The sequence below is a fragment of the Arvicola amphibius genome, chromosome 1 (genome assembly GCF_903992535.2).
Source record: "Arvicola amphibius chromosome 1, mArvAmp1.2, whole genome shotgun sequence".
Lineage (NCBI taxonomy): Eukaryota > Metazoa > Chordata > Mammalia > Rodentia > Cricetidae > Arvicola > Arvicola amphibius.
Window position 1 is genome coordinate 85,682,172 of NC_052047.1, and position 22,647 is coordinate 85,704,818.

Below are 22,647 nucleotides of genomic sequence, written 5' to 3' on the forward strand. Positions count from 1 at the left end.
GAGCGCAGACTGGCAGGCTAGGTAAGCTGGAACTCCGTTTTACACATGAGAGGTTATGGCTTTTCTAAGTTAATACAAGTGTTCGTTGAAAGGAGGAACATTTGGTTTTTAAAGTGTTTGAACTGGTCTGTCTGCTATGACATATTTTAATTAATCTAACAATTTAAGTATTTTATCCTTTATTGTTCGAGATTATTAGAGACTATGCTGACAGAACCTGTAGAATAGACACATACGCAGGTCCGCCAATCTCACAGTGGGCGAGTCTGGCTTCTGAAGGAAACAGACTTTAACAGCAATGTTAAGTAGCCTTCCTTGCTCCGCTTCTCCTTTCTTTCTAGACTTCTCTGTGTGTTCTGGCAGTTTCTCTCTCACCAGTTACTTCCACAGAACTCTGCTTCCTGCTACAGACAGGTCACACACGCACGCTTACACAAAGCCACCCCTGAAAACTGAATGTGCACATAACCCAGGCCCCAGCCCCTCAGGGTGAGGCTCCGGCATCAGAGTCCATGACTTCCTGAGTCCTTAGGCTCCTGAGCACGTTTGTGGTGGAGGTTAGTGCTTGTCATTTACTACAGGACCACGTCAACCATCAGTGTGCTTCTGACCCCACCTGAACAAGAATCACCTGTGAGCTTTAAAATAAAATGCCACCCCCAGCTCCAGAGCCACTATTAGAAGAGTAGCACCTATCTGCCAGACAAAATGAGGCCAACAACCACAAACTCAGCTCCAGTACTGACTGCGGCTAAGGCAGCACACGATAGAGATCTCTCTCATGTTTATTCCTGATGTACAATAATAATTCAGACAGGTGACTGACTACATTTCTTACTAAAGGATTAATTTTGTTAATTTATTAAATTAGAGGAAATATATTAATCATAGGTAGGAACAGAGTTTCAAACAATCAACAATGTCGCTCAAAATTAACCTGTAAACTGCCGTGTTTGTTTCGGCTGTTCCTTACATACACAGAGCAGTTCTAACAGAACTGGGGACCGCTGGCCTGCATCAGTGTCCTGGTACACGGAACGAGGCCAAGAGCAGGGAGGTAGGCAAGGCAGGCGGTGAGCACAGCGAGCACAGCACACCCTCCAGACGGGCACAGACCACTCCCTCCCACAGATTATTTTAACTGCCCTGCAGAGAAGGAACACGTGGTCCTTCTGGTTCTCCTTCCCCCACTTTGTGTTTTCCCGGGAGCGCTGGCATCCATTAAACCTGGGCTTCTTCTAATTCTGTTTGATTTGGTCTGATTTGGATTATTGTGTTGGCAGAGAGGTTTGTCAGCCAGAAAAACTTAACACTTCCTACGTGTCAGGCTGCACATCCACGTGTGCTACACACACTGATGGTAGTGACAGTGTCACCGAGTATGCTCATGTGTGTGTGTGTCACTGCCCTTAGACAAGCTGCCATCTGTGGGTCTGTCCACCCATAAAGAAGTAGGTAAGAATATTGTCTTGTGCACAATGGTGATGTGCATGAGCTTTGCTCTCTCTCTCTCTCTCTCTCTCTCTCTCTCTCTCTCTCTCTCTCTCTCTCACACACACACACACACACACACACACACACATTCTTTTGTCTATTTTGACCTTTTGAAGACAATCTGCTGCAGTGTCTGGCTGGCTGAGCACTGTCTTTGCCCTCAGGGCTCCTGGGCGGGTCTTAGCGGGGTTCCTCATGAGTGATGGGCCACCCTTCTCAAGACTGTCAGCAATGTTAGTATACTTGTGTTTGTGCATGCATGTACGTGCTGACGTCTGTGAAACTTCTTAGCTGTGCTGCTTTCCACTCTGATCTTTCCTTTCCCACATTCGTTACGACTCAAAGGCATCACCTCTGAGATTCTGCTTGTTCATTTTAAATATGAGTGTATGTGTGTTGCACAGGTGTGTGACAGCATACATGTGTGCAGATGTGTGGAAGTTAGGCTCCATCCTGTTGTGACTGTTCATTACCTTAAGAGACAAGCCATGTCTACTCCCTGCAGCCCCTCCCTCCCTCGCCATCTTGGCTTCTCTCTCTGTTCCCTTGTCTGCTCCCCACTTCTATCTCTCTCTGTCCTCTTCTTCTTCTCCCTCCCTCCCTCTCTCTCTCTCCCTTTTCTCTCCCTCTCTCTCTCCCTCTCTCTCTCTCTCTCTCTCTCTCTCTCTCTCTCTCTCTCTCTCTCTCTCTCTCCCTCTCCCTCTCTCTCTCTCTCTCTCTCTCCCTTTTCCCCCTTCTCCCTTTCCCCTCCATAACCCCCTGGATAAATATTTAACCTCACTTTACATGTCGTGTCTATCCATGTCTCTGTCTACTGCCCACCCGCCATGTGTCTCCCTGCCTGGGACCAGCTACTGCTTGGGGGCCGGTAGCCATTTCTGCCTGGGACTGGCTGCTCCCAAGGCCTGCTTCCTGCCGCCACATGGCCCGCTACAACCATTTGGGGACCTACAGCATTTCTGCTGCCTACTGCTGCCGGGGATCTTGCAGCACTTTTAAAAAATCATAACACATCCACCTTGTTTTTCAAGACAAAGTCTCTCAATGGAAGGCTAGCTTGACAGGCTATTGAGTCCTGGGGATTTGCCTTTCTCTGTCTCCCCAGTTGCTGAGATTACAAGCATAAAACATCAGACCTAGCTTTTCTACACAGATTCTGGGGATCGAACTCTGGTCTTTTTTCTTATGCATCAAATACCAACTGATCCACATCCCAAACTCTACATATTATTTTTATAAAAATGTAAGAGAAAAGGTGGATTAAATATAAGGGTAGAAAATGATTGTATGTGCTAGGTGGTTGTGGCGCACACCTTTAATCTCAGCAACCAAGAGACAGAGGCAGTCAGATCTCTGTGAGTTCAAGGCCAGACTGGTCTACAGAGCTAGTTCCAGGATAGTTAGGGTTGTAACACAGAGAAACTCTGTCTGAAAAGGTTACATGAGGCTCACTTTGGTGGGTTAGCTTGACAGCTTGTTTAGCAATCACAAGGACCCGAGTTCAGATCCCCAGAACCCATATAAACATCTGGATATGGCTGTGTCTACCTGAAATTGTAGTGCTGGGTCTCTCATAGAGCAGAAAAATGGCAAGCTCCCATGGTGAGTGAGCGACTCCGTCTCAAAGGAGTAAGACAGAAGCTCCATAAATAATCACTGTGGTGAGACAGAGAGGCCTATAGATTCACGGCCTCTTCCTTGGAAATGCCACGGCGCCTGTCTATTCATCACGCAAGCACCCATGTGTAGAAGCTGTTGAGAGGTCACGTGGTCACAGCTGTGGCTTATGTGGACCGCCACTCTGCTCATGACTTAAGCTGGTTTCAGCAGGTTCTAGCAGAACTCAGTGTGGGTCTACAGGGAACTCTCTCTGAGTGACCCATCACGAGATGAGAATCTAGAAGCTGTGAAGGACAGTGCTGCCATGCTGGGACAACCGCAGGTGACCTCCAGAGAGACGCAGCCTGGGGTCATCTCTTCTGATCATTGTACACTTTGAAACACTAACGTAGTCAGAAAGACTGGGAGGCGCTGCACACATGTCAGACACCCGCATAAGCAAACTCGGATAGGATGGGAGTATTGTTTACACTGGCAGTGGAAAGGATCCCCACTAGAGGGACCTCTACCCCAAATGTGGTTATCAGACAGCCTTGCAGACTACGGGAATAGCTCACATAGAGGTGAAAACGCACTTACTCACTGGGAAGAACAGGTAGCTGGGGTGTGGCCAGTAAGAGGAGAAGGAGGAACTTGCAAATCTAGGCTATGAGGCTGGGTTCATGCTGGGTGGCTGAGCGGATTAGAGCATGGTGACAACTGTGAAAACTGAGGTGTGCATACACAGTTGCTCACACTCAAGGCCCCAGGGTGCTTTCTGGGTAACAGATTACACAGAGTTAGGGTGGCAGCCCGGGGAGTCAAAACTTTTGTAGAACTCCCCGTCAGATACAGCAGGTGGGGATGGTGAGGATGGAGAGAAACAGATTCAGGTGCTTCCTTTCTAGGTCCAAACGCGAGAACACTGTTGGAGAAAACGTCAATGGTCCTTGTTAAAGCACAACAAGAAGAGACTACCCAGGACCACAGTGACAGCACAGAGACCAGGGCCATGGAGAAACTAGGCTCAATTCTGAACACAGCCCGGCAGACAGGAAGTTACAGCCAAGAGCAGAGTGGGGTCAGTAATTGAAAAACTTCTCCCATAGAAACTCAAATTATAGGAAGAGGTACAATTAACTTTTGCCTTAAAGAATTTGAAAACAAATAACAGTATCAATGCAACAATAGATGATATTTATGGAGAGATTTCTATTAATTTACTTGCTCCCAATAGTTCTGTAACATTCTCCCGGGATTAGCGTCCCCTGGAGGAGCTCACACATCAGAACTGGACAAGCTGGATAACACAGCGCTCTGGCCTGGGAGAGCAGAGCAGCTGCCGAATGACAGCTGGAGGCGGGCTCCAGTGTGGAGACAAAGGGCTTTTAAATACTTGTTTAAATATGCCATCACCAAAAATATATGACAGCTTCAGCCTCAGCTTCGAAAATAATTATACAGCTCACCACCATTCCCAACTAAACACTCAGAGGAAAAGGAATGAGTACAGGGAAGTCTACTCGTTCATGCAGCCGGCACTGTGGCCAGACCATGCGCTGTCTCCACTCACTCCTGCCAGTGGGGAGCAACCAGGCTCCTGTGCACCTGCTCCACTGTGGAGCCGCATGCCCAGACCCTCTGCGGTATTTCAGGCCTCAAATGTTTGGCTAAATGTTCTGAGACAGGTCTCGAGTGTGGGATTTTCCTACTTCAGTTTCCAGAGTGATGGGGTGTGCCATCACACTCCAATGGTAACCGCGAAACCTCGGCATTTCACCTGGCACACAGCCGTTCTCCAGACTCCTCAGACAGCAGGACCAGGCAGATCAAGGGACTTTCTACACGGTTTTTGTCATTGCCATTTATTTCAACTAAAGAAGTATAAACTCAGAATTAATGTAAAGAAATCCTTAAAATACTTGGCAGAGGAGATGCCTGTCCATGTATCATAGACAGACACGAACTAACCAAACACATTCCATATCGAGTCAGACTATAACAAAGTCTGGTTTGTTAGCATCAATCCCCTCGGGACGTCATCATCAGTGAAAATACCAAAGCAGGCTCCCTTCTGATCACGCTGATCACAATAGGCCCGTTCACACACACACATCCAAACCCTGCTATCAGAGACCAGCAGCCAACTGCATGGCTGACGAATAATGAGACCACAAATTGTGTATTAAGAAACACTTTTAAAAAAATAAATATGGTATAAGCTATTTCCACAGCATCAGATGACTGAAATATATATAACAAAATCAGACATTAAAAACATAATTATCAAATAATTGAACTTCATATAACAACTAAAAGATACACTAACAATTCTAATTTCTTTTTGTGTGAACTGAATGTGACCTGAACTGTTCTTTAAAGCTACTGTCCTGTCCCACATCACCAAGGCCTGCTCTCTGAATAATTTCCAAACACATGATTTAATGTATGCTCACAGTCTGGAATAAAATTTCCCGGGTATGCTATGTACCTGGTTAGAAAATATTAAAACATGATCTACAAAATAGTTGATTTTTATTTTTCTTGAATGTATGAAATTTCCAGCCATCTAATCTATCTGGGACTTTTAAGATACTCCTAAGTTAACAAGCGACTGTAATTGTTATGGGGTTGTTGAAACAGGGTTAGAGAATGGATAGGTCGGAGAATCATACAAGCGAACGTTACAGAACCGAAACGACTCTACCCTAAACCATCACAGGCTATTCTAGGAAATTTGGGATGTCACTAGCTTCAGAGAAGAGAAACTAATGACCAGTAATTCAGGCTCAGATGACCAACACAGAAGTACGAAGAACTGAAAGAAACAATTAACACTGTACTTTCCAGTAATGAGCCTGAGAACATGGACGCATCTGGACCAACACGATGCTGGAAAAACCTCGTCTTGAAACTCAATGCGGCTTCACGATCTGTCATCCTTCATATGCACATAGACCTACATTCACATCTCTGGAGATCATCATACAGGACTCACTTTCAATGCTATTCCTAAGACCTAACAGTCCACACAATGGCGACCAGCACACATGCACATAACACTACCATCTGCAACCCTTCATTTCTTAAGGTGGTTCCAAAACTCAGTCATTTCACAATTTAGGCCTTTTCTTTTTCAAATAAATAAAGGGTAACAAATATTAGGAATCTTAACTATGTAAAATTTGTAATTATTTTCTACACAGCCTAGAATTATACAAGGAAAAATGTATATAAAAATTTATAATTACAGTTAGGTTTTAATGAAGCCTAACTATATATCTGTCTCGACATGATTTACGCAGTTTGCAGGAATAACTAATAAAACACCTAGAAGTCATGATTTGAAGGTCTTCAGGAAATGAACAATTTCTGATGTCCAGGAGTGTGCCTTCTCTCTTTTTATGTTTAAGGGTGCTTTATGCAGGACGCCCTTGACCAAAACGACTTTTAGACCTAGATTTTTTAAACAGAAAAGAAAGTCAGACGCGCTGTTGTTACCTCAGTGTGTCCGCTTGACAATATCAGCACTCAGCGAGCCTGTGTGCCGCGCATCAGCGAGATGCAATTTGGAATTCAGACTTAAGAACTGATTCTGAGAGGAGCTGGCGTGTAAACTGCACAGTGCAGGCCAGGGGCAGCACTGCAGCGAACACACCGAGGAAACAGACCGACACTTGGAATGAGGGCCCTAAAAACTGCAGCTGTAGGCTCGGCTGCTCTGGATGAACCCAGCACAGCGACTGAGGAGGCCCCGTTCAGCTGTGCAGATCCCCGGGGCACGGACTAGGCCCACAGCGTCCCTAATACCTGTGTTCACGTCTCAGTACCTTACGTCCTAACAGGAAGTCAGTGATGGCGAATGGCACAAGACTTATTAGTTAATTTATTGAGAGGAGGAAGATGTGACTGTGCTCGGGCACTTTCTGGTAGAGAAAGGGCCGACCTACGCAGCTCTATCCCCCTCGGGCAGGATAAAGGCTTAGGACTGATGTTCAAGAGACTTTTGGAATAACACAAAACCTATACAGACACAGACGAACAGTGTTCTCTGTGGCCACTGATCATGTCACAGGTAGAGAATAATCGACCCTCTACTCTGCAGCACACCCTGCCTATTTCCACACTACAGAGAAAGGAGATGGGGGAGGGGACAGGAAGGTTCAGTGACTTCCTACAGTGACCCTAACGCAATCTACATAGTATGACGATTTCGCCAGCCCATAGCTGTGCTGTAGCTCCTTCTAGCACACTACTGCCATCACTTGGTGTTGGAGAGCACATGGGGTGAGCGTGCGAGGAGAGCTTTTACCTCCAGACTGTGGACAAGAACGGCTGACTCGAATGTAGCTGGCTCAATAAATAGGAAACTTAAAGAAAACTAAGCCTTTTATGTTCATGAAAATTTGTGTTCACGACTTGTTAAAAAGCATTCTGATTTGCTGAAATAAGGAACGGAAGTCATACTATGTGCTTTAGTGCTCACACGGTTTACTCTGCGGAACCAGAGGCCTCCTGCTGCTCTCTGCTGATTTACCTGGGGTTTTTGTCTGAGCTGTTCTGCCGGGCACTGCCAGGCGCTGCCGAGGCTTTGACTTGTGCTTCCAGCCTAGAATAAATACCTCCTGCAAACTGTGGAATAAAGAAGCAAAACTGAGTTACCTTCAAGGAAGTAAAGACTGACACATAACAAAACACACTTCTAAATTTAGAAAGTTATTTTTGGTCTATAAAGCTCAGGCTTCTGAAGTACTACATATAGTAAGACTCATCATTTTAGTATATAGTTCTGGGTTTTGACAAATGCACAGGGACTCAGCTGGCTCTTGTCTGGGACTGGACTCTGAGTTCCTGTCCTCATGCAGCTCTTAGCCGCTATGTGGTTTCTCTAGCCTCGATTTTTATTAAAAAAAAAAAAAAAAAAAAAAAAAAAACAAACACGTATAGTTTATTTGCTAAACCCTGATGCTTTCAATCCCAATACTTGGGAGGCAGAGGCAGACAGATCTCTGTGAGTTCAAGGACAGCCTGGTCTACAGAGTGAGCTCCAAGACAAAGATACACAGAGAAACCCTGTCTCAAAAAGGCAGAAATTAAAAATAAAATAGAGGTTAAAATAAAGCCCCGTAAAGATGAAAAATACACAGAGAATCTTGATACTGTATGTTATTGTGCTCTCTTTGAATTGTTTGAATGCTGAGGAAGGAGCAACAGCTGCTAAAAGATACTTGTTTATAAATGCTGCTGAACTAATCCAAGATAAGTATTTTGAAAATACCTTGACTTCAAAAAAGTCAAAAGGTATGTTACTTTGGAGAAGAGGTTTTTTATTTCCACAGAAAATGAGAGGCTATGGATTCATTCCAGATTAAGAAAAATCAGGTTTGATCAAGGAAGACTCCCTAAGAAATCTCCGATAGGAGTGGATGGCCCAGATGTCTGAGTTCTACATCGAGAACAGACTCAAGACTGATGCCTGAGATGATCAAGCCTTACAGGATACTCCAGTCACAACTTGATCATAATTCTAAATTTTCTTTAGGTCCCCATAAGATTATCAGCGCCTCCCATCAGCAGGAAGTATTCTGGAAACTACACCCATATTCCCAAAAAATGGACTATGGATATTTTCCTTTGTTTAGAATGTGGGTTACAAGTTGTTATGGATAATGGTCAGGAGACAAGCTAAACAAAGGATATTGGATTCAGAGTTCTTGTTTTTAAAAAAAGGGGGTGGGGAGTGCTGTGGGACAATGGTTTGTACCCTGCCAGTCGTATTTTAATAAAACGTTGATTGGCCAATAGCCAGGCAGGAAGTAGAGGTGGGGCAACGAGAACAGGAGAATTCTAGGTATAGGAAAGTTCAGTCTGTAGCTGTGACCCAGACACAGAGGAAGCAAGATGTGACTGTCTCGCCGAAAAAGGTACTGAGACACATGACTAACATAGACAAGAATAATGGGCTAATATAAGTTATAAGAGTTAATAAAAAGACTGAGCTACTAGGCCAATCAGTTTATAATTTAAAAAAAAAACACGTATAGTTTATTTGCTAAACCCTGAACTCCTCTTGCCCCTTAGGAGGGTCCCATATAGACTAGGCTGGTCTTAAACTTACTACGCAGCCAAAAGCAGTCTTAAGCTCGGGATCCTTCTGCTCCATCTTTTGAGTATGGGGACTGCAGCAATCTGGTTTATGTGGGCTGGGGAGCACACCCAGGGCCTTAAGCCTGAGGGTTCTTTGAAGGAAAAGGTTTTATTGAGCTGCTACAGAAATCAGAGAAAAAAGAAAGGGCAGGTCCTGGGGTACAACTGCCCACTGAGCCTGGCGATTAGGAATATTCAATGTGGCCATCTGCCATCCAGCCTCATTCTGAGACTTTTTTTTTTTTATGTAACTCACCATATACCTTGTTGTGAGTTAAGCTTCTCCCATCTCTTTTCTAGCCCTTTTAAATTCAGGAAATCTCAGAATTTTTCTTGTCACATTACCATTTTGGAGACTTTCCAGTTTTTCAAAATTATGAATAATGACATTATAAATGAATGGCATTTATAAAAAACTTCTCAACTATTTTCCACAGCTCCTACAAGCTAAACAGAAGTCCATGTGCTTCACAACCTCACAAGCACCTAATCAAAAGCTCAGAGCTTTTAGAAGCAGCATTTGATTGAGATGCTACTTTGTATTTCTCTAATGACTAATGATGCTGCATTTTCATGTTTTCTTACTACCTGCATCCCTTCCTCTGCCTGGTTTATTTATTTATGTATTTATTCATTGTTACTTTAAATCACTTTATCAATTTCTATGTATGGGTGTTTTGCATGCATACCTGCATACCAGTGTATGCAGTGTGCCCTGGGAGACCAGAAGAGGGGCTTGCATCCCCTGGAACTGGAGTTACAGAGGTTTGTGAACAGCATGTGGGTGCTGGGAATTGAATATGGGTCCTTGGGAGTCCTCTGCAAGAGCAGCCAGTGCCTTTAAGAGCTGTGCCATCTCCCCGACTTCTATTATTCTGAGACTGTCTCACATGTTACCGTAGCTGGCCTGGAATTCATAGGGACCCACCTGCCTCTGCCTCCCAAGTACTGGGATAAAGGCACGAGCCACCATGGCAAGTTTGCCTATTTATTGGATTATTTTATTATTGAGGAGCTAAGCTTTTTTGAGATAATTTAATTACAATATTATTTCTCTCCCCTTCATTTTCCACAAACCTATTCATCAGACAAACGTTTTACACTTGGTTCGTTATTGCATATGAACTGTTTGTTGGTTTGTTGAAACAGGGTTTCTCTGCATAACAGTCCTAGCTGTCCTGGAACTCACTTTGTGGACCAGGCTGGCATCCAACTATGAATCTTTTATTCTTTTTTTTTGTTCTTTTTGAGACAGGGTGCCACTGAAGAGCTCTGGCTATTGCATCACCTAGCCCAGCTCTCTTTTCATTCCCTTTACAGTGGTTTTAAAGAAGAACTTTAAGTTCTGATGGATTCTGATTAATTTTTCTTTTGTGGATCATGCTTTAGTGTTGAAGCTAAGAAATTAAAATTTTTGAACATTTAGTTTAGTAGTATGCATGTGTATCTGTGTATACATGCACACATGTTTACAGGCCCTTTTGAAAATTTAATTTAGAAGTGCACATGTGTATCTGTGCATGTATGCACACACGTTTACAGGTCCTTTTGCTAGGAAGTTTTTTTTTGTTGTTGTTTTTTGTTTTTTTTTTTTTGTTTTTAGAGACAGGGTTTCTCTGTAGCTTTGGGGCCTGTCCTGGAACTAGCTCTTGTAGACCAGGCTGGTCTCGAACTCACAGAGATCCGCTTGCCTCTGCCTCCCGAGTGCTGGGATTAAAGGTGTGCACCACCACCGCTCGGCTTTTGCTAGGAAGTTTTATCTAACTGAAGGTCACAGCCTGTTTTCCTTTGTAAATTTTATGAGTAAGTGAATTTTCTTTCATTTGTTCCATCCTGTCCTGACCTTTTATTTGTTCCCATTTATTTCATTTTACTTTTGTTGCTGGAGATTGGATTTAGGGCATTATGCATTCTAGGCATACACTCTACCAAGGAGCTACAACCCCAATGAGGAAGTAAAAACATACAAAATGGATTATTTAGGAGCTATGGTGCATTTATAATGCAGACGCCAATGACACATAATGCTGTTACTGACAGCAACTCTTGTGAGAATTCAGTGCAGTGCAGTCCTGATTTTCAGCAAGACAGCATTTCTCTCAGGGACAACACCCAGCTATGACAAACAAAGGTGACCAGATGCAGCACTGTTTTCTGTCACTGTGGCCAACAAGGCCCAGCTAGCCTACTCCGGTGTGACACTATACTTTAGGGATAGTTTGCTTTATCACGTCATCCCAGGCGCAGATCTAGATGTAGATCTCAGCTACCTCTCCAGTACCACATCTGCCTGTGAGCTGCCTTGCTTCCCACCATGGTGATAATGGGCTAAACCTCTAAACTGAGCCCCAATTAAATGTCTTCCTTATAAGAGTTGCTGTGGTCATGGTGTCTCTTCACAGCAATAGAAACCCTGACTAAGACAACAGTTAACTATTTTTCATATGAAATAAAACCAGGAAGAAAAATTTTACTTAAATATACACACTGGTAAATAGTTCTTACTTCTTTTGAGTCCTTTGACTTGACTCGGTCCAGGTCACCCAATCTCATTTTTATTAGATGCCCTGTAATTTCAGACATCCGCCTCTGATCTGAAGGGGGAAAAAAAAAGACCATTACTTTTCATTAGAACCACATAGTTCCTATTTTTCTAGAAAGACTATAATCAGCAAAGGTTTATGAAAATGTATTTTGTTCTTCATTTCAGGTGCATACTTCTACATATCTGTGAAGAATTGAAGGTAACATGTAGCAAATGACTAACATATGGACAGGTGTACTGCCGTTTAGATTCCTGAGTATGGCTGGTGTGTCCCCAAAGGATCAAGTGGTATGAGTCTGACCCCAACTGTGGTAATACTGAGGGGTGCTGGAACCATTAGGAGCTGGGGCCTGGTAGTTATCTGATTGGGGCCAACAGTCCTAGAAGAGACCAATGTAGTTATTATGTGACTCTGTTTAATTCCTGTAAGGTCACGTTGATACAAAAATAAACTGTTTTGCTTCCTTTCTTGGCATGTGACTGCCTCCTCCTAAACATGCTCCCTGTGAGTCCCTACTGGGGCTGTAGCCAGAAGGCTTTCACCAGAGCCAAGGAGATACTGGTACTGTAAAACTGTAAGCTAACCAGGTGGTGGTGGCACACGCCTTTAATCCCAGCACTCGGGAGGCAGAGGCAGGATCTCTGTGAGTTTAAGTTCAGCCTGGTCTACAGAGCAAGTTCCCAAACAGGCTCCAAAGCTACATATAGGAACCCTATCTTAAACACACACACACACACACACACACACACACACACACACACACACACACGCTGTAAGCTAAATAAACTGTTCTTTATAAAATACTCAGCTTTTAGTATTTTGTTGTAAGAAGGCAATGACAGTTTAAAACATATTTGGACATTTTTACAGTAAAAGTTCTACATACAAACAAGTCTAAGAGACCTCAATCACAGATGCAGAGACAACACGCGACCCACTGGATGGCCCAGTGATACCACTCCATCTGGGGATACCACTACTCAGTGCTGGAGAGACGGCTTAGGGATTAGGAGCACAGACTCTTCTCCAAGAGGAGTCAAGTCTGGTTCTCAGCATCTGCATCAAGCCCACGTGAGGCAGCTGACAACTGCCTATAACTCTAGCCCCAGAATATCGCACGCCCCTTTCTGGCCTCTAATGGTTGCTGCACTCACCTTCACTTACCACCCCCAAATATACACAAAACAATAAAAACATTGGTATTTATACCTAACTTTGTATTACTCAGATAATAAAATTTACCATCTTCTCTTTGTGCGTCCTGGTTGAACCTCAAGGATCTTGTGGCGTCCCACTTATTCTTCTGCATGCTCACGCTATTGGATAAACAAACAGAAACAACCACTGACTCTGCTTCAGGGCGCACCCAATACAGACCCCGCCTCAAAACCGAGAGCCAACCAAATCAAAGCAAAGGATGGGTTTCCAATTGGATAAGGGAACCAATACTCACATGAAAGGAGACACGTCTCTAGAAGTTGACTAAAAGAGAAGAAAACATTGTCTAGTTAGAGAATATCATTGATTAGTGTTCTAATTAATTGTAAGAACAATGTACATTTATTGAGTACAAGACACTACAACACGAGTCTCCAAAACTGTTATTTCATTTAAACCTTGCAGTAACAGCTGGGAGTGGTGGTGCCCACCTTTAATCCCAGCAGAGGCAGGCAGGGCTCCATGAGGTGAAGGCCTGGCCAACACCGTAAGTTTCAGGGCAGCCAGGGCTACATAGTAAAACCCCATCTTAATAAACAAATAAAAACAAATAAGCCTTGCAGCAACAAGGTCTCTATGGATGGTTTATGCACATGGAAGGAAATCTGTGCACATCCCACCCTTTACACAAGGGACAGCACACTAAGCCAGGCACTGCTTTTCACCTTCCAGTGGCCCCTGGATCTTCCAGATCCTCGTCCGCTTACATTGCTAGCGCCCCTGTTATTCACTCTCTATTTGGACTTGTGTAGGCTACACATGCTTGTCTACTTCTTAAATGAATTTTGAAACTGCATCAGGTTGTCCAGTTACCTTCTCCAGCGCCTTTTCTTTCTTTTGAGAACAGGGTGAAGAGAGCTGCTTTTTTGGCTGCTTAGTAAACTTCTTCGGCTTTTCCCTCTTCCCTGATAAAGAAAGGACAATATGAGTCCCACCTTGCCAATGCCACTGCTATGTCCAAACAGAATGACACTTAGCCAACAAGTGTAGTTTTAAGAAAAAGAAAAAAAAACCCACTGATGTCTGCACAAAGCTCAGTACATGAGGAGTCAACTGAAGCCGCTTCTTGGGGTCATCTGAATCACATCTCTCCGTACCTGGTAAAAACCTTTGAAGAAAAATAACGAGTGCAGAATACATCTACTGCTTTGTGTGAACTTAACACGTCAGGGAAAGCTACATATTTATTTTTCCTAATCTAATTTGACAATAGAATTGTCCTCTAAGTCCAAGATTTTTATTTAACAAATGACTATCACCTAGAGAAAACACACGTTGAGGATAAGGGACAGAGGCGGGTCATCACTACACATGCAAAACTTCACGATGAAGTTTGCTCGGGAAGGACACAAAGCAGGGATGATCTTGGGAAGCAGGGCTGGGACACGTCATGTTCTGGACAGTGGCCTTCTTGAGTCTGTTCTGGCCAAGAGTAAAGTGGAATGTGGGTACTGGGGAAGATGGGGCATAGGCGGCACTCTGGAAACAAAGGCTCAAGGCAAGAAGGATGGACTCGCTATGTCCCACAGCTCGTATGTTCCAAGTTTGCTCTGCCCCTTTTCAAGGGGAACCTTGTTACTACTGCGCATGGGAAGCCTGTAAGATATGATGTATATACGATGAACTTGGAGATATCACAGTAGGAAGCAGCAAAATTAATAATACCGACCAAGAGTTGTAACTGCTGGAAGACATAAGAGCAGGATATATGGTAATGGTAATGGAGTGGGACGGGGTGGGTAAGTCTTTCTAAGTTAAGTGATAGAAAGACAACAGAAATTTTACCAAAGCTTTTCAAAGTACTAGAAAACAATCAAAGTTAGGCCCAGAGTTAGGCAATTTATACAGAAAACTTGGTGAGGTAAGAACTGTGAGTTTGGGCTGATACTTCCCACAGGGCAGAAGCTAAGCCTGACCAACCACAGGGGGAAATGACATAGTCCCAAGAAAGGAATTTAACTCTGAGAAATGAGTAAAACTCTGTCCAGATGCTTAGCTGAACCTTAACCTCTGCCAGTGTGAGAAGCCCCAGCCCCTAACAGGCCACCTATGATTGTGACAGGGGCGTCTCTGTGCCTTGGACTGAATCAGCTCTCCAAACTGCACACACCTCAAGCTTCAGAGAGTCGGGTTAAGTGCCAGAGGGCAAATTTGTTTCTGGAAAAGCAGAACCTCTGAAGCGAGGAGACAATGAGCCAGTGAAAGACAACTCTGGTTTAACAGTCACTCTCCCTTGTCAACTTGGCCGTGGACCTAGAGGCACTTAGGACACACACGTCTGGCTGTGCATCTGCAGAGGACCTCTAAGGGTCCTCAATGACCAGGATGTGGGAAACATACCCAGTAACCACAGTCCTACAGCAGGCAACACCACTTAAAAAAAAGTAAGCTTTTCTCTTTTTCTCTTTTTTAGATAAATAAGAGAGCGATTCCTTGCTAACAGACCTGCACTACAGGAAATAAAGGTGGTCACACAGACAACTTTAGATGCTAGCATCGCTGAGAAGGAAAATGAATGGTGTATGGGCAAACACAGAAGGTTATTTTTTTATTCTCTCTTTGTTAAATGGCTATGTGTATATATATATATATATATATATATATACACACACACACACACACTGTGTGTGCGTGCGTGCGTGCGTGCGTGCGTGTGTGTGTGTGTGTGTGTGTGTGTGTATTTGAGACAGGGCCTCAGTGTGTAGCCCTGACTGGCCTGGAACTTGCTCTGTAGACCAGGCTAGCCTTAAGCCATAGAGCTCCATCTTCTTCTGCTTCATACATGCTGGGGTCAGAGGTGTGCATCACCACACTCAGCAACATAAAATGAAGCAAAAAAAAAAAATCAGCTCTTGAGTTTATGATGTCATCATAAACAAAGACCTATACATCCATGTTTCCACATGTGTTGATTCAACTGCCTGTAGTTTTAAAAAGTCCACTTAAAATTTTTGTTTGAATTGAAGAAAAGGACTTTAAAAATTCATGATTTCCTATATAATACAGTATAGTAATTAGTCATACTGTTTACAAGTAATCTAGAGATGACTTAAAGTATACAGGAGGCCAGAGAGGTTAACCACAAATAGAATAATGTCATTTTCTGGGGGCTGGAGCGGGTGTTCTGGAGTCAATCCTCCGTGAGAACAGAAGAGCGGTACTGATGCATATGACAACAGCAGCAGACAGAGGGAGTCACGCAGAGTTAAGACTACTAGAAAGCTCTTATATTTAAAGTAAATCCTATTTAGCTATAATGGATTAAAGATGTGTGTTACAAACCTCAGAATAGCCAAAAGCAAATAAAAGTAAAAATCCATAAGATTATTAAAATGATAAGCTTTACTATTTTCTTATCACACAAAGAAAGCAGAAAAACACACAAATAATAATAAACAAATGAACCAGTTTGGGTTGGTAAAGGTGCTTGCTGCTAAGCCTGAAGATAAGAGTTCAAATCCAGTATGGACGTGGTGGGAAGAAGGAGCCAACTTCCAGAAATTGTCCTCAGACTGCCACACATGTGCTATGGCATTTATACCACCCACCCAAATGAATGAATGTAAAAAAACGTAGAAAAAAAGAAGTCAGGCGTTGGTGGCACACACCTTTAATCCACTTGGAAGGCAGAAGGGCCGAGGTAGATGCATCTCTGAGTTCTAGGACAATCACATATATTAAACAGAGAAACCCTGTCTCAGAGGATGGACGGACACGGACACACACGGACACACACATACGGACACAGGGGCGGGGGAGGGAAGAGAACAAGAACCATTTAGGGTAAATACAACACAGTAAAATGGCAGACTATACAACCTTATTAATAAATAAATAAAATAGAAACAAAAGTTCCAATTAAAGGTTGAGATTGTGAAACTGTTCTTAAGAAAGCAATTGCTACTGGACATTATGGCACATGTCTTTAGTTCCAGCACTTGGGAGACAGAGGCAAGAGAATCTCTGTGAGTTCAAGGCTAGCCTGGTCTATATATCAAGTTCCAGGACAGCCAAGATTACTAGAAAACCATATCTCAACAAACCACACACACACACACACACACACACACACACACACACACACACACACACTTACCAACAGCATGCAATTTATATAATATGCCCTTGCTTTTTTTCCAAGACAGGGTTTCTCTGTGTAGCCCAGGCTTTCCTGGAACTTGCTCTGTAGACCAGGCTGGCCTCGAACTCACAGAGATCTGCCTGCCTCCGCCTCCCAAGTGGTGACATTAAAGGCGTGCGCCACCACCACCTGGCTACATTTTTTTAAGTTAGAAAATGGAAGGAGGTGAGAAATAAAGTGATGGTAAAGTTTACGGTGAATTCAGAGAGTACAAGACACGCAGATGTGTGCTCATAGTCTCAACAGTGGGAGGAAGGGGAGGGAGGACTGTGAGCTGAAGGCTAGCTTTGTTTATCAGCAAGGTCCTATATTAAAAAAGAAAGTCATCTAGGAGCTGGAGTCGTGGCTCAGTGGTTAAGAGCACTGATTGTTCTTCCAGGGGAACTGGGTTCAATTCCCAGTACCACATGGCAGCTCACAACTGTCTGTAACATCAATTCTAGGGGCTCTAATACTCTCTCTTGGCCTCCATGAACATCATGCACATGCAATCATAAGGAAAATTAGAAAATACCTGACTGACTATAACCCAAGCTGGGCATGGTGTACACATCTATAATCCAGCCTGGGTTACATATCAAGTACAGGTCATTACACAACAAGGTCTGATCTCCAAAACGAGAAAAGAGAACAAAACAGGTTAGGATGTAGCCTAGTTGGTAGGATGCTTGCCTAGCTTATACAAAGAGGGTAGAAAAGGAGGACCAGAAGTTCAAGAGCTTTGGCTACACAGCAAATTATAACTAGCCGAGGACATATGGGACCCTGTCTCAAAGCAAACAACCCCTTCCAACCCCAGTATGTGTGTGTGTGTGTGTGTGTGTGAAAAATTAAAATAAAATATATCAAAATCTGTGAAATATATCACAGTAGCACACAGGGTAAAACAGTTTTAAATATACCCAGGTTTAAAAAGAAACTAAAAATCTAGTCGGGCATGATGGTGCACACCTGTTATCACAGCCACACCAATGAGCCAAGCTTCTACCTTAAGAATTAAAAACATACCTTTCTAGCAGTGAGGACTTCCCTCAGAGAACATGCTTTTGACAAGAATTGGCTTCATCTCTCTACAAAAGAGGAGAGGAAGCACCAGAGGAATATTTGCTGAGAGCCCCAATTCCTACTTCATGGATGCGGCATGCCTGGATGCTATAACCTTCCTGAATATAACCCATGCACAAACAGCAGCCTCATGTGTTGGCTGCTCTGCTGATCTGTCAGCCCACACAGAAAAAGCAAACTGACAGGATTCTCCTTCAAAAGGAAGCACCCCTGAAATCACTTTGGTCCACGATGAATGGGAACCATCCTGATAAACACATTTTAGATATTAAAAAGAATTAAAAACAACAAAAACCTCAGCTCCAAGTAACCACAAAGAATGAGATACTATGAGAGCAAGGCCTAGACAAACCATGGGAATATCTGACATCCACATCTGATTCTTAGATGAGTAACTCCAGACCAAGGACCACATAGAGATCCTTGAGACACAAAAGGAACACAACTTTATACCAACAAATTAGGTAAGATGGATACGATTTCTTCAGCTATATGCATTATTAAAACAGATAAGAAATTGAAAACTTGAGCAACACTACAACGAAGAAATCAAATACATAATTTAAAACATTCTATGAAGAAAATTCCAGGCCCACATAGGTTCACTGCTGAATTTTATGAGGATTTCTGGAAGGAAATATGCAAAGGGCTGCGATGGAAAGAAAGGCAATAGTAGAAATAGTGAGGGTTGACTGCGGTCACTGCTCAGCGATGGAGCACTTGCTTGGCAGCCTGAGACCCTGTGCTTGGTCCCATGCCGCCTCTCTTCCCCTACAAAAAAGTCAACAGTGCACCTCCTAATTTAGGAGGTTATGACTAACGATATCAAAACTCAAAAAAGAAAAAAAAATCCTAAGAGAACTAAAAATATTCCAATAGGCACCAAAAAAATTTTATTAGTAATATATAAGCAGGTCAAATGGTACAAAACATAAATGGAACAAATGGGAGCTCACCCCAGAAGGGCAATGGACCATTTGAAAAGTCATCATTACTATATTGACATAATGAAGGGAGACCTATACGATTTTAACAGTCAAAAGAAGAAAAGAGTGGGGCTAGAGAGATGGCTCAGAGGTTAAGAGCACTGGCTGCTCTTCCAGAGGTCCTGAGTTCAATTCCCACAACCACATGGTGACTCACAACCATCTATGAGATCTGGTGCCCTCTTCTGGCGGGCAAGCACACATGCAGACAGAACACTGTATACATAATTAATTAAAAATGCTGCTTTTTTAAAAAAAGAAAAGAGCATTTGATAAATTACAACATCCATTCACTACAAAAAACTAGAATACAGAAATAGAAATGGGTTTTCTCAACTGAGAAAGGCATCCATAGAAGTCAGTAATTAATATTAAAACTGAGTGGCTAGGGGCTGGAGAGATGGCTCAGAGGTTAAGAGCATTGCCTGCTCTTCCAAAGGTCCTGAGTTCGATTCCCAGCAACCACATGGTGGCTCACAACCATCTGTAATGGGGTCTGGTGCCCTCTTCTGGCGTGCAGGCATACACACAGACAGAATATTGTATACATAATAAATAAATAAATAAATAAATAAATATTAAAAAAAAAACTGAGTGGCTAAAGACAGGAGGTTTGTAATGCCTGATGAATCCAGCTGGATCTTCTGGAAGAGCAAGGGGCTGCTATCATCTTTCCAGCTCTTTCTTAAGATTAAAGACAATATACACTGAGCAGAGCACCAGGGCTCATTTATTGTTTGTGTGCACGTGTGAGCATTACGGCATACATGCACTTGTGGAGGTCAGAGGGACAACCTACAGCACCTGGCTCTTTCTCCCACATGGCTTCCAGGTACTGGCTTGGCAGCAGGTGCCTGTAGCTGTGGAGCCCGAGGACCGCTGGGCTGGGGAATCTTAAAGGGTACGAGCTTCCTTTCCACTTCTTTTCCTCAGTGCAACTTCACATGGAGACAGCCAACTCCAACCACCCACACCTTGCATCTGAAGATTCAGAAAATACCTCTCCACAAATACTGAGGGTCGATTTTAACTTAGAAACCATTACTTTGTTTCTTGGCCACTTCTTCTTCATCACCAACTTCATCCTCAGTGACCTCAGATCCAGTGGTGTACTCTTCCTCTTCCGAGAATATCGACTGCTGTTTCTAGACGGAGAGAAAAGCATACCTGACCAACTCCACACTACTGTGTCAGGAGCAAATTCCTGAGAGAACACATTTCCCTAATGTCCTCTTCTGAAGGACACACACTTGACTCTTAGCACCTGCATCACGTGGCTCACAAGCACCTATAACCCGAGCTCTACAATGCCTCTGGCCTCTGTGGACATCCAAATGCATGTGTGTGCACACACAAACATATATACAGGTTCTTGGGAGGCCAAGGCAGAAGGATGGTAAATTTGAAGCTAGCTGGTTCTATACATGGAGAATATGTCTCAAAATAAAAAAAACACAACCCATGCTAGTGATCCCAGCACTGGGGAGGTAGAGGCAAGAGGATCAGGAATTCAGAGTCATCCCAGGCCAGTCTGGGCAACATGAAATTATTTGAGAAGCCAATCAAAAACCAAAACACCCAACAACAAAAATAACTTAATAGAGTTTTCTTAATATCATAAGTGTGATGTAATCACACTTGTCTATTTAATTATCTAGTCTGTGGACATGTGCAGAGGTCAGAAGAAGACCTGCAGGAGTTTGTTTTCTCCTGCCGTATGGCGGGCCCCAGGGATTGAACTCAGATCTTGAGACTTGCTGGCAAGCACCCTTAACTGCTGAGTCATCCAACAAGTCCCTAAATGTGACTTAAATATGACTTTAACCAGGGCCTGGAGAGATGGCTCAGTGGTCCAGGGGTTCTGATACCCTTTTCTGGCCTCCAAGGGCACCCTGACACTAGTGACACACATACATTTAAAATGTCTTGTAACTAGAATCCTGTCTCAGCTTCCCAAATGGTGGGACTGCAGGCCTGAGTCACCACATTAGGCTCTATGTTTTCGTAAATAATCTATGGCATTTTCTTAGTAGGTGCAAAACTGGAAAGGTGGTCCAGATGACAAACATTTAGCCAAGGTTTATAAAATAACATGCTAAGATTTTATTATCAAACTTATTATGAAGCAAGAAGCTCATGTAAGCGGAACCCAGCGGCTCACTCACCAACTGCAGCGTCCAGTTTTTCAGCGACAGGAACTGAAAGGCAGAGATGCAACAGTCAACAAACCTGCGCGGCGACAGGCATGGTTCACTTCAGGCTTAAATAATTTAAAACAGTCTTTACCCACCCTGCCCAGAACGGCCATCACCAAGACCATAGATCACCAACACCCACCAGCGAGGGCCCGGGAGAGCAGGGCTTACACTCGTGAAGCCCCTATGTAAATCAGTATTGGGGCTCAGCACATAAAACTAGACCGGCCACACAATCAGCAACAGCGCTCTGTGCGCAGACCCAACAGACTTCAATTCAACACCTTACAGAGACTTCGTATATTCAGGCTTACTGTTGCACTATTCACAAAAGCCAAGATACAGATCAAGACTAGATGTCGACCAACAAATGAATGGATAAATAAAATATGGGATTTAATGTACTATAAAAATGGCATCTGCAGGAAAATGGACACAACTGGAAATCACCATATTGAGTGAAATAAATCAAACTTAGAAAGAGAAATATTACCCGTTTTTCTTTATATGGAGAGCCTAGGTTGCAGATTCTATATGTATGCATGTATGAACGTATGTATATACGTACACTTTTATATAAATTTCACAGAGTGGAAATGGCAACATTATGTTGAAGGTGGAGAATTCATCTTCCTGAGAGAATTTCCCTGCACCTAACTGGGCCCCGGATCGGGTGCTCTTACAACACTGTGGTGGATCTGCCCTCCTGTCCACTGCTCCCCACCCATCTCCTCACTGTCCCTCCTCCCTTCCAGCCTCTGTCCTCTCTCCTCTTCTTGCTTTCTCCTTGTCTCCTGTCTCCTCCTTTCTCTGTTGTCTCTCCCCTCTCTCCCCCTACTCTCTCTCCTCTCATTCTGTCTCTCCCCCTCTGCCCCTATTCTTTCTGCTCTCATTCTGTCTCTTCCTCTCCCCTACTTTCCCTGCTCTCTCCCCGTCTCTCTTTCCTCCTTTCTCACACTCCCCATCTCTCCTCTTACTTTCTCTTTACTTTTTTTTTTTACTTTTCTCTTTCTCTTTCTTCTCCTCACTACTGAGAGCAATCCTATCTTTATCACTGGGAATCGTTTCTGTGCTGACAGCAGTGTACAAAATGACGAACATGCTCATCTCCCTCTTGCTCTTGCCCTCCCTTCTCTCTGCCACTCTTCTCTCACCCCAGTCTCTCTCCCCGCTCTCCCCTCTTCTCTCTCGGGTCCCCTCACTCTGCACCCTCTTTCTCTTTCCCCTCTCTCTCAACTGTCTCCTCCTCTATTTCT

The 22,647-nt window shown here is 43.6% G+C and overlaps 1 protein-coding gene across 3 annotated transcripts in view; it reads right to left on the minus strand.

Moving 5' to 3' along the window:
• Positions 1-5,276: 5,276 nt before the first annotated feature.
• Positions 5,277-22,647, minus strand: part of Sanbr (SANT and BTB domain regulator of CSR) — a 56,073-nt gene continuing 38,702 nt past the window's right edge. For all 3 annotated transcript variants that reach the window (XM_038336382.1, XM_038336397.1, XM_038336390.1), the window contains 8 exons: positions 21,362-21,394; positions 20,242-20,341; positions 13,818-13,909; positions 13,240-13,268; positions 13,029-13,102; positions 11,746-11,834; positions 7,631-7,725; positions 5,277-6,549 (listed from right to left, as the gene is read on the minus strand). In XM_038336382.1, coding sequence (XP_038192310.1) covers positions 6,513-6,549; positions 7,631-7,725; positions 11,746-11,834; positions 13,029-13,102; positions 13,240-13,268; positions 13,818-13,909; positions 20,242-20,341; positions 21,362-21,394 — 549 coding nt within the window. In that variant the 3' untranslated portion in view covers positions 5,277-6,512. The remainder of the gene's footprint in view (positions 6,550-7,630; positions 7,726-11,745; positions 11,835-13,028; positions 13,103-13,239; positions 13,269-13,817; positions 13,910-20,241; positions 20,342-21,361; positions 21,395-22,647) is intronic.